This window comes from Netta rufina, assembly GCF_964035555.1.
Source record: "Netta rufina genome assembly, chromosome: Z".
NCBI lineage: Eukaryota > Metazoa > Chordata > Aves > Anseriformes > Anatidae > Netta > Netta rufina.
The window spans coordinates 53,223,759-53,237,042 of record NC_140126.1 but is presented as its reverse complement, the minus strand read 5'-3'; the positions used below and the strand labels follow the sequence as shown (position 1 = coordinate 53,237,042).

Here is a 13,284-nt window from a genome sequence, read left to right as displayed (position 1 = left end):
AGAAAGGCAAATGAATACTTGCAATGTGTCAGACTTCTTAGTTCTGGAACATCTTGCTACATTACTTCAGCTGTAGAGTGCTGCAATTTAAAAACATGGTAGTTGAACTGCTTTGTCCAACAACAATGTGTTTAGGAGAGACTTTGACTTACTCCTTCTCTGGATAGTACTAGATAATTAGTACTATTGCTACTTGGTCATTGATTCAGAACAAAGTATCTGCAAGTTTTACATAAAAATAAATTGGAATGCATGCTCAACTGTTAAACATCATTAGCAGTGCTGTGAGAAACAATGTTCAGTTTTTCCTTTAGACCTTGTTTTAATTTATTTTAATTAAATACTGATAGTATTAATCCAATGTACAGTTTTAAAGAAATGCCTGTGCTAATGTTGAAAGCCAGCTGCACCTGAACTAATGTTGATAACATACAGACTAGTTAGTTAAATGACTATTAACTACTTAAACTCTTTTGACTATGTGACTCAGTTCTCCAACTGTAACAGAAGTGTCTGTAAAACTAGTGATCTCAGCTCAGTGCAAATTACATTGATGAATTGTTTTTTTGTACATATCGATTAATTCAGCAAAACTGGCCCACCTAGGTCTTGAACTTAAATCAAGTTTCTGTAGAAACTTAAGACTTCATTGTCTTGTGCTGTCTGTTGTAATAACAGAACATAATTCTTATTATAAAAAGTTTATAGCACAAATGTGTAACAAAAATGGATGTGAAAAATACTAAGAAGCCATGAATTAGAATTTTCTATTTTCATAAAGCAGCCTACTGGTGTTCAGAGATTTCTGCACAGAATGCATTACAGTTAAGTAATCTAGATTTGCTGTGTAGAACTTTGATTTTGTACATCTATAAATTACACTGTCAAGCTGAACTTCTGCAAAGACTAAAAGTAATGTAAGGGTAGAAGAAATGACTTTCAGTGAAACTATTAAATTACTCATGCTGAGAGGTTCTGGTAGGATGGTTTGAAAATGACATCATATGGGCTGCATCTTAAGAGGCAGGTAAGTATTGTGATTTTTTTTTTTTTTTTTACTTAACATGAAACTGCTTTCTGAAGTACTTCACTAATTATGTCTTGCATTCTTGTGTAATTGCTGGTGTCTTGTTTTTCTCTAGGGCTTGTATTAGTTCCAGCAGCAGCACTAGGCCAAGTCATAAGTGGCATCTTGGTATCCAAATGCAAAATGGATTGCAAAAACATAATCAAGTTCATGATAGGCACTTGTTCAGTGGCTCTACTGTTAAACACAGTGTTTTTATTTGCTAAGTGTGGGAATGAACCTTTCGCAGGTGTCTCTGAAACATATGATGGGTAAATATATTTTAATGCACTCTTGGGGTTAGTGTTAATGCTTAAAATAAGTAAGTTATGTCACAGAATACAAAACCTCTAAAATGTCATATCACTTTGCCTTGATGTAGGAAAATGGAAGTTTTATTAAAACAAACAAACAAACAACAAAAACTCTAAAACCTCGTTCTTGGACTTAGCATGAAATAGATGACTAAGAGAATGTAAGGATACATTGCACTTAAAATGTTCTAAGCATTCCTGGTCCTTGTGGAACAGGAAGGGTGAAGGGATGGGTACCCGCTTCTGTAGTGAGTCTACTTGTAGTAGAAATGGTATAAATTAGAACTAGTTTTCTGTTTCTTTAAAACAGTAATAAGTCTTTTGTGTATTGTTTTATTACTCAACTTTTACAATCTAGGCAGCTCTTTTCTGAAAGGAATCTGTCTGCAGCAGCTTCATGAGTGAGAAGTGAGGGGCACTACAACTTAAATAATATTCAGTTTGCAAGCTCTTCCCTAGGAAAACAAAGTTATTGTAATATCTAATATTTGAAGTGAGAGGCAGACATGTTATGCAAAGGCAATATAGCTTGGTGACTGAAGCAGAATAATGAAATGGGTAGAATAACATGGTTAAGAGAAATGACTCAAAATATTTGATTAGCATGTATAAGGAGGACTCTTTAAAAATATATATACTTCTCTATCCCCTGAAGAATACATTTCTCATCAGTAATGAGAACACAGTTAATCACTTGTTTCTAGATCTTTATACAAATTATAATAGCAGAACTCTAGGATGAATGTTCTTCCTGTTCCTGTGAATAAAGCTTACTCTGGAAACAAGTGTGGCAGTAGAAAAAGTGAGTAAAAAATGAAGCAAGATTAAAAATAATTTTCCTCAGAAGTATGTTTTAAGAGAATGCAATTCTAATAATCCTTCAGCATCAAATGCACATGATGCTATCACCAGCATAGACAGTATATTATATAAAATGTATTATCATGCCCTATTAAGGAATTAACTGTAAAATTGTAAGGTTTAAATTCTCTTATAGTCTTAACACTTCTGTAAAATGAGCAATACTTAAACACAGGAAGAAGAGGGCTAGCTGTGTCAAAACTGACAAGTGGTCAGCTACTCCCTGAATTCATAACACAGAGGCAACTCCAATTGCTTGAGTATATGCCAAAGAGCCAGAAGATGTGCAAAATATTTCCAAGATGGCTCCAATAGCAGAGCATGAGTAGTGTGCTGTGCAACTTCTCAATATTTAAATATTGTCTACCCAAATCCCCCATTTTAGAAAAAGGTTAGGTCACCATAGAACTTCTACAAAGGTAGAAACTGCTCTGTTCCAGAAAGTCCAAAAGCGTTTTCACCCAAGTGGAATGGGGGAAGAGGATCTTTCTATCTTTCAGGTGCAATACTATAAAATGCACCATAAAGATGTAGAAGAATAGGGGATAGACAGTGGAATTGGTTTTGATGTGTCTAAAACAAATGCATGTGGGTAATAATTCTAGCAAAAAATGGCAAACTTCTAATCAACAGTTAGGCTTATATGGTTTCTTCACTTGATATTACCAGGCTTTTTATTAACTAATTATAAATGAGCATATAACAATAGAATAGTACAGAAGAATCAGATCTTACTCAGAGGCAATTAAGTACACATTTTATAGGATATAAAAGTTACCAGTATTCTTAGGTCACATAAACATAACAGGGATATTTCTTTCTTTTTTTTTTTTTTTTTTTTCCCCACATAATAGCAAAGAGTGATGTGAAAGACTGACCAGGTATTTTTAATGTTTCTCTTTTAGGTAGATATGAAAACTTTAACTCATAACTTTAGGTTAACAGGTCAGAAATTCAGAGGCCTTGAAGGCAGTAGTGATTGAATGTCAGGCTTCTGATTTTGCAACAGTTGCTTTTGTATTTCTTAAGAGGATACATTTTGCTTAAACTCTGCACAGCATGTTCCTTAAGCCATCATGGCATGCTATATGTTGATCATGCCTTTACCAGAGTTACGCACTGTCCTGATGAGTAAAACCTTCTGTATGTGTATATGGCAAAAATATCTTAAAAGGCATCTTAAAGTGTATCCCTTGTTTCTGCAAACTTTTTAAGCTTTTTAAAGGATTGGTCCCAGGGAAGTCAGGTAAAACTTTGATGACAGAGTAGAAATTTAGTGCTATTACCTTTATGCTTCATCTTTATAGAAAGATGAAGAAACTATACTTCATCACTCCTTTATACTTGATCTAGATGGCAGACTGAATAAAATAAACTTCACACTGGTGACTGGAGGGGAAAAAAATACACATTGAAAGCCTAAGTTATTACTCATTTAGATTATATCCTTACAACTTGCTATAACAAATGTCATCACAGGCCTTTGAATACGCTGACACTTAAAACATGGCATTGATTTAGGGTATGAAAAAATGCTAGCAGGAAGGTTGTTGTAGACACTTCAGATCTGTGAAAACTAGGATGTAAACTTGCGGAAAGTTTTTATAGTTACATATTGAGCAAAATAATCAAAATAATCAATATATTGCTGATCATTGAAGAGGTTGTCCAGGAAATAGAATATGAAACTATTCATATTGTGACTAATACATATATACTGTGAACAATACATAATCATATTGTATGTCCACTGTTAATGATCAACTAGCAAAAGGTACAGCTGAATTGATTTTCATCTTAAGTTAAGTGCAGTTAATTTGGTTTAAGTTTTGCGTAACCTTAGCAGTTATGTAGTTGCAACTGTCTTGTTGTAGACCTTTTACAACAATTTAGCATTAACCAATCCTGAAATAACTATCCACTCAGTATCTATTATCAACAATTACTCAGTTTTATCTAATTCACTGTTACACTTAATTTTAGTTCTTTTGAGACAAGACCTCCATCAGATTGAGTAGCACTAATATAGTGCTAGTTCTGAACTTCCTTTCCATGAAGGAATAAGCAGCTGAAGTATGTAGTAGTAGTTAAAAATAAAAAATAAAAAAAATTAAAAGCTTGTGGAACAATAGCCAAGTTCATACAATAGTTTACATATAAATAGCTTATATTAAATAACATATGTTACTGAACAAATGATTCTGAAAGAATAAATTTTGAGGGTGTTTGAGAGTTGGCTTGGCAATTGATGTAGATGAACTTTTGTGGAGACTTTGAAGAAATCCTTTATGGCAAACATTCCATTTCTATTGAAAAATAGCTTGGTGGTGGTAATGAGGGAGCATTTTTATGTTTAGTAGCGGAAGCACATGAATGTTGGATTATTTCTGAGCTCCAATGTTAATGAACAAAGTGTATTGCTTTTAATAGCCCTCAGTGTTAACTGTGATAAGTTGTGCTATTAAATTAGACTAAGCAGAATGAACACGTATGGTTTAATCTAGTATGTGCTTCAAGGAAGTGTTTTTGCCACACTTGTTTATCTAGTATTTCCTCAAACGTGAAAGAACAGAAACTTATTTCTGTTCATTCCCACACATCTGTGGGACTTTGTTTTTTTTTTCTATTACAGAACACACAATCTGTAGAGCTTTTAAAGACTTTTACTTCCTTATAGTGCTGTGTTTCTCCAGGGGGGAAAAAAAAAAAGAACAAGAATTTCCATTTCATAAGAACCTAGGTACATGAAACTACTTCTTCTGTATTCTAATTTTTCTCTGAGAGTACTTCAAGTTTCAGTCTCCTCTTTATGTCAGAGAATTGAGACCTCTGCACATGTGGACAGAGGTCATATGTTGTCATTCAATTGATCAAGTATTTCTAGGCTTGACTGATAAGGCACTGTATGGAGAAACCAGTGATTAGTAAGTTACTTGTGAATTTACTTATGGTGTACTGGGACGCTTTAAACCAGAGCAAACTGGCTCTTGATTCTTCCCTATCTGAAGAATGATCTAATGTGACAATGGTAGGGCTCAACTGTGCTGTTATAAAACTGAGTACATAAGTAGATATGATGTCCCTAATACTCCATATGCAGTTTGAATGCAGTGTAACTAATCAGCTTAATTCCTGGAAAAAATATTTCTGCTCTTAGTTTTTATTACCATGTTAAATTCTCTCAAAGTATCCTAACTTTGAGGCAATGAATCTGAAACATTCAGATTACAGAACAATATTTCAGCTACTGACTCTCAGAATCCTGTTTTCAGTTGACTGTTTTCAGCTGACTGAAATTCTAGCCCATGAAGCTTTTGTGCTTATTATGTGCACCACTATTAGAAAATCAAGTGTTTTTATTTTCTGCAATTATGCCTTAAGACATAATGTCTTCCCACATCTCAAGTTGACTTTATATTAACGATATATTGACAATATATTGGGACCGCTTCAAATATAGGACATAGTATGGTTGTACTGAAAACAAAATACATAAATCAAGAACGGTTCTGTATTTACTGTGTGCAGTCATCTGGGTTCTGGAATGATGTAGATGCCTGCACAACAGGGTTAAAGGTTGTAGAAATGCAATGGGTTTGCAACTCGACTTGAATCCAAAACAACAACAAAACTTGAAATTTAATTAATAGAATAAACATCACCAAATACTGGGTTTAATCTTGCTGCATTTTTAAGACCTTACAACTCAATTTATTCAATTTTAATATGTATGTGGGATAGTGGAGACAGTAGAAAAACTCGGTTGAGACATGGAGTTTTCATCTGTTTTGTGAATGTATTTTGGAGAAATAACCTATGAAAGTAATAATAGCACAAAACAGCTACATGCAGAATAAATAGGAATTTCCCCTATAGCTGTATGTAGCTACTAGGAATATTGGTTTGTTTTTGAACAATTATGTGCATAAATAATCTGAACTAAATATTTTGTGATTCATTATCCTATAAATACTGTATTGCTTATTTACATAACTGCTATTTTTTATTAAAAAGCCTATTTACCTTCCAGAACAGGCATGCTACATAACTTAACAGCACCATGTAATGCTAACTGCAAATGCTTGCGTTCTACGTACTACCCAGTTTGTGGCAGAGATAAAGTCCAGTACTTTTCCCCATGTTATGCAGGATGTACATCATCTCTTCTTACCAACATGAAAAAGGTACTTTATCTTATGCAGGTAGCTGACCTGGTCTGTTTTTGTTTCATACAAAAAGTATTAAATGTGGAAAGTGTTCTTCCCCTAGTATGCTGGTAAATCACAGTATTTCTGAAACTAAGTGGTAATTACTACAGGAAAAGTTAATGTGCATTGGAAGCAAATATTTGTCAGTAGGATGAATGTTGATATGCTTCTTACTTGTGCAGTGTCACTGCTACTAAACTTTCTATTCTGAAAACACATCAAACCTGAATTTACTTTGAATAAAATTGGCAATCAGAAAAATAGAAATCAGCTACTGCTTTGACATTAAGCAGCAGTACTTACCGGGATCTTAAGCATAATATAACGTCTATTGTATGCATGGCAATCTGTTTCTGTGTGTGTCTGCATCCCTGAATGTCAGTTTGCTCTGGTGGTATGCCATGAATGTGGTAAGCCAAAGCCATGAAAGTCGTGGTTATTATCTAGACTTCCCAGAATTGAGTCTTTTGTGCTTGTCTCTTTTGCGCTTGTCTCTACTAGCACAAGAAACTCTTTAGCAGCATTGTAGGCAGATAAGTCTTTAAAACGTAGGCAAGAAAAGGATGATGGTGGGTGACTACTTTCTGGCAAATAACTGAACACTTTGAATTATACTTTGTTTTAAAACAAACAGAGTGGATTTAAATGGAGAACCTGAAACTATCCCATTTGTTCACATCCTTACAAAAGCAACTCATTACTTCTGTTCTTTACCACTTAAGTTTTTGAGTAGATATCTTCTCTTTTCTTGTCAAGTACAGCCTGCTGTGAAAACCAGCTTGTTTATAACCAAGACTATAGAGACAGATGATCTGAGACTTTCTAAAAACTCAGAAGAATGAGGACTGTTGCAGTTTTTAGTTTGTTCTCCCACTGTAACTGGATAATTTTTACTAAGCCTGAAGAGTGAGGCTTGAGGAAATAGTGGCATAAGTAGATTTAAATCTAAAGAGTGAACACTGTTTTAGTGTAACAAGTTTTTGTAGTTAAAGTTGCTTGGAGTAAAATTTTTCAATTGTATAGAAATAATCAGCAGCTTTGTTTAATAAATAAGGTAACAGTTAACAACAGCTAATGTCAGTACTGGAAAAAGTTTTTGAAAACCATGTTAGAGATAGTTTGTTGTAAGGGAACTGCAGATTTTGACAATACTTTATTTAGAAGTGAAACACTGCAAATGAAACATTTCACCTGGGGAAAGAAAAAAGGGACACTAACCTGTGACACTGTACATAGTGTTTATAATATCTGTGAGGAGATTTTGTTTGAAAGTCATTTTCACAATTATATGCAAAAATAAAACTAGGTTTGGAGACTCTGAAGCTTGCCCTTTCCTAATTATAAACAATGTTTGCTGCTGATTCCCTTCACTGATGGATAGTAAGATTTGAGTGTGAAAGCTAGCTTTTCAAGTTTTATTTTGCTGGTCTTGCATAATGTCATGTATTACATATGACTGTGGCTCTAGCTGCAGGATCTCCTTTAGTTTTATGCCTTTTGTGTTTTGTCTCAAAACTTGTTACTCAAAAAACTGTCACTGTTTTTATATCAAAAAAAAAAAAACACAAATAGTTGCTGCTCACGTGAGCTGGATCAGTCAAGTTGTGCTGAACTGGTTTTAAAAATGAGGGTTACCTTTTATCTGATCATGAGAAAGCAGACTGTTTCCCATACTGTGAAATAAGTTTATTTTCCTTGTATTCCATGGGATGCAGACATACTGAACATCTACAATGTTACTGCCACTCTTCGTTCTTAAAGCTAAATTTTGTTTTACAAATTATTTATAGGCTTACTACAACTGTTCCTGTATTGGGAAGCTGAAAATAGAAAATGGTTCAGAAGACATTCTCTATGAAGCTATACCTGGAAAATGTCCAACACAATGCACAGTTTTACCTTTATTTCTGATCTTCTTCTTTTTTGCTGTTGTTTTTACATTTATGGCTGTTACTCCAACAACTGTGGCCATTCTCAGGTAAGTTTTTGGGCTCAGGAAAAAAGCATTTTAGTGAAAACTCTGATCAGTGAAATCTAAATCATTTCATTTTTGAGTACAGATTCAAACCAATGTGCAAGGGAATTTCCTGTTGTAGTATTTTGTGGATAAAGCAGGCAGTATTTGAAGCAGAGTATAATCATGTCATTGTTTCCTATCTCTATAGTTACATTTGCTTAGCAGATACTGTTTGAATCCATAAAAATAACGTTTTCCAACTTTTAGCAAAAGTTAAAAGCTCCCATTTTCATGAGACCACACTTTTGGCTGCTTTGTTGAAAAGAACACAGTAAATGTGCCACATGCTTGGATGAAGAAAGTATTCAACTACCGTGTGTATGTAGTTCCAGTTTTTCAAATTTTACCAATAACTTAATAAAAGTCAATAGGTACTTAATTCTAAATTGACTCTCTAATTGGGTTCTGATGTGTAAAATTGTACTCTGACAGGAACTGTAGACTACCTATCATTAATGTTGTAATAGGGGGATTCAATGACAGTCACTAATATAAAACCTGACAGCATGTATGTGTTTAACTGCTGGCTTGGCTGCTTTTCAGATCCCTAACACTCTAACATTCATATGCTTGAAAGCTAGATACACTTTTTTAGTGGAAGTGGAGCTGTTTCACTTTATGTTGAAATGTGACTTACACCTCCAATATTTGTGGAGAGAAAATATTCATGATGAATAGACATGTATACTCGTCACATGATGCTTGGGTGAGGGGAAGCTGTTATTTTCTTGTCAAGTTTTGGGGTGGGATGAGGAATGATATTCTGCAACTGTACTTTGTAGTAATCTCCTGTTTAGGGTTGGTGTAAACCTGAGCTTAAGAATTTATCCTGTTAGTCTGGCTACAGAAATTTTACATGATCTTCAGAATTGAGCTGACAATTTTATTCTGTTAATTCTAAGCAGTAACATTAGTAATTTGGAATCTTTATATAAACTGAAACAATGAAACAGTTTCTGATGAGAGGACTGTAAAGCAGTTTAAATTTTGAAAAAATTTAAATAGCTAAATGTGAGTTAAATGACTATAGCATATTCTATCTCTTCAGCAAGCTTATTCTGTATGCGCTGAAGTGTAAATCTAGGTGTTTCTGACATATTCAAGTGCTAGAACTAAACATCCACACTATGTAAGACCGCTCATTCTCTTACCTGTGTTTGCCTTTATGGTAAGGGAATCCTAACAGTGGCAGGTGCTAACTGCTCATTTTAGATGAAGTACTTCAATATACATCCTACACTCTGAGTAAACAAAATGCTGCAGAAGCTTAGTTGTATAAAAGAAGTTGTATAAAAGATGTAGATCAAGTTGTGTTAATCTTTGTGTAGTTTCTTTAAGACATTACCAGGATAAAATGTTTGCTGCTAAGGAAATATCTGAAAGAAATGGGTAGGAGGTAAAATCTACTAGTTTTATATTAGAAATGATATTGACTTCTATAAGATAGTCACCCAACCTTATAATTAATCACTTCTGGCCTATGTAAATGTTATAAGGGTGTTGTGCTGTAGCCTAGACTCAATTATGTATTGCTTCTTCAGGTACAGTAGCTCAGGATTAACTCTCTGGCACGGGCCTTAAATCCTCAAATCCTTGGTTGTTCTATTGAAAAGATGTTCAACAGTGTATCAGGGTGCTGTTAGTAAGCTAGATTTTTGATTAGTTTGTTTTGTTAAGCTAGTTTAATTTCAGTTCCTTTAACCTTTTGTAGGAATCGCTTTTATATTTATATATATAATATTCATTGGTCAAAGAATCTCTTGAAGTCCTTTAGTTATTTGTTCTGCACACAGGATTTCTAAAAACCCTGGTAAAAGAATATATTAAGCTAAAAGATATTCACTGAGGAATATAGCTGAAATGAAACAGTTAAAACTTGTTTTCTGTATTAAATTGCATCTTGTTTACAGATGTGTGCCAGATAAACAGCGTTCATTTGCTCTTGGAGTACAGTCAGTATTTCTACGACTACTAGGTATGACTTGAAACTCCTGTTTCTCAATCTCCTTTTGACATTTTTCTAGACTTCAACATGATGTATTAAGAAGCTTTCAGAGGGGTGTGTAGCAGCCTTTTGTTGGCTTAGAAAATGCACTTATTAGAAGGCAAATGCTATCAGAATTCAAATTTGTTTTAAATAGGTATGCTTGTTCATTTTAGCCTTTCTTGTTATTTTATATATATATATATATATATATGTAAGAACAAAATGTCAGTAAGTGTCATTCTTTCAGCAAAAGGCACCTTCTGTCACTTTCTCCAAAAGGAAGCACACTCTAAAGGTTGATGGAAATTTTACTAAGAACTTGAACTGCCTGCAGCGACTGTAGTTAAAGAAGGCAGCACCTAACAACATTACTACTGATATTTATGCTATAGACTTAATGGATCATGCAGGGACCCTAGAGAGAGGATTTGTAGTGATGACATAACTGCATGTTTCCTCAAGAACAGCTTAGTCCTTGAGCAGGTTAGGTAGACATGCAGTGATGTACCTCAAGTGTATAATAAAACTGGATGCAAACCACTTGTGATTTATAAAGCATTGTTGTGATAAAAATAACACAAATATAGTGAATTCTAAGCAGGAATAATATTAAATGATATTCATTCTACATTAATTTTTTCCTAGAAGCTTGGCTACATCAGAGTAATGGGAAAATGTTATATTAATGTGTTTGATTATATATTGTTTTGTTCCTCTGCACTTGGAACAAGTTAGTGTGTTACACAAAGGGACTTTCTTTTCCTTCAGTTAAAATCCTACTTCAGTAATTACCTGTTCTATCCCCTAATTCTAATTACATTTTTCCAATGAAAATTATGAAAAGCGAAGTCTTTGAAAATTGCTTTGAGCTGTATATATAACAAATTCTGTGCATCCTACTTATTCACTGAGGTCAGTTGAAGAGGTGTTTGCTATGTAACTAATACAAGTATTTTAACTGAAGTCATGGGGCTTACTTACATGTACCTTTAGCGTGTGGCTCTCCCACTTTATCTTCCCCACCAGCTTGACATTTCACACTATGCATTAAGATTGGGTAAGATCATTCCAAACATTTCAACATGTTACCCTGTTTTCTTAGGCACTATCCCTGGACCAATTTTGTTTGGTGTTGCAATAGATAACAGCTGTACTCTGTGGGATATTGATGAATGTAAAACTAAAGGAGCCTGTTGGGTGTATGACAATGAAAGAATGGCATATCTGCTGATGGGCATAAGTAAGTGACTTCTTTATATTAAATACATGTACAGGATAATATGCTGACCTTGACTGCTAGAAGGAATTGTTTTAAAACAACATTCAGCTTTTGTTGTCCTAGTAGTGGTCTTTAAAGAAAAAAGCATCAGCAACAAACTTTTGTTTTTCCTAAACAGAAAAAGCAAAATATTGGGGGAAGCCTATACAAAAATTTAACCATAATACAGAATTGTTTTACTTTTCAAGTCCTTTTTTTTTTTTTTATTGTCACACTTTACTGAATTTAAGGGCTTTTAGTGCACACATTTCAGTCTTAACTATTTTGGTCTGTTTACAAATTAAGGTATAAGAGGAACTCACTCTTGTCATATTTAACTTCTTTTTATTCAATTAACAATATGAAAATATCTCTGAACAGTAGAGAATTTTTTTCCCAACTTGTCTAACAAGCTGCTCCTTTCAAGTTTATGTCTGGGGGAGGGAATACAGGCTAAGTGTACAATCGTGATAAATGCAGTTGTCATATCTTCTGGTAATTGAGGCACTTAAAGTGTGTAAACTGAACTACTAGCATCTAATCTTTAAACTAAAAAATAAAAAGTCTCAACTTCAGGTTTCAGTATCTCTCAGGCATATTTCAGTGATAGAATGTAATCCCACCCATAGTTGGTCAAAACACCAGTCAGCACCACTGGTGTTGAATATGAATAACTTATGAAATGTTATTGAAATTGAAATGAATAACTTCTTAAGATAGCTGAGGAAGAATACTTACCAGGCCTGTTGTACATGGGCAGTTCTAGCTTGAGGAAAATAGAATACTGATGCAACAAAGACCAGTGAAGCAAGAAATAAGGAAGACTTGCACTTTAGGCTAGAATGGGGTGAAGAAATATAGAACTGAAGTAATGGCAATAGCAACTGCTGCAAGCAAGAACCAACAGGCAGATGAGAGGTCTAAAGTCAGTTGAAATGCTGACTATACCTGCCCTTTGCTCATCTAAAACACATTGAAATTTGTAGTATCAATTAAAAATGCAGTTGAAATCTTGCAGTGTGAAACTTTATGAATAGGTGAAATGGTTTTGTCTCAACACTGAAGGACTCTTCTGTTCTTTGCATTCAGGTGCTGCTTGCAAAATCATCACAATCATCTTTGTGATCATGGCAGTACTTTTGTATAAGCCTCCACAAACAAGTCCAGCCCTGTCACAAAAGGATTCAGAAATGGTGACTGCTATATGCACATAAATTGTGAGCAAATCAGGGAGTTTCAAAAGAAGCCAATAAGAGTAAGCACTGTTAAGACACTTATACCAAAGTTCTTGTACAACATAAAATATAAAAGATAATATTTAATTCTTGAACTTTAAACTATTTATGAATGTGTATCACATTCTTTAATTTGCTGAATGTGATATTTAGTATTACATTCTGTATATCCAAAAAAGTCCATATGTTTCTAGTTTAATTTTGAATGTTGAAGTGAAACAAAGTAGAATATTCCAATAAAAAATGGCAAAAATGAGCTGAATGGGACTGACTGTGAGTCACATTTTCCCTGCCTATACAGTAATACCTAAGGGAGGAACTCTAGTGGGAGCAAATGT

General features: G+C 34.1%; 1 protein-coding gene across 1 annotated transcript in view; it reads left to right on the top strand.

The window, feature by feature from the left end:
- SLCO4C1 (solute carrier organic anion transporter family member 4C1) overlaps positions 1 to 12,925 on the top strand; it is a gene marked incomplete at both ends in the record, with an annotated part of 31,366 nt that extends 18,441 nt beyond the window's left edge. The window contains 6 exons of the mRNA XM_084304850.1: positions 1,143 to 1,338; positions 6,272 to 6,425; positions 8,240 to 8,427; positions 10,377 to 10,441; positions 11,556 to 11,693; positions 12,801 to 12,925. Of these exons, the coding sequence (XP_084160976.1) occupies positions 1,143 to 1,338; positions 6,272 to 6,425; positions 8,240 to 8,427; positions 10,377 to 10,441; positions 11,556 to 11,693; positions 12,801 to 12,925 (866 nt within the window). The remainder of the gene's footprint in view (positions 1 to 1,142; positions 1,339 to 6,271; positions 6,426 to 8,239; positions 8,428 to 10,376; positions 10,442 to 11,555; positions 11,694 to 12,800) is intronic.
- Positions 12,926 to 13,284: the final 359 nt, after the last annotated feature.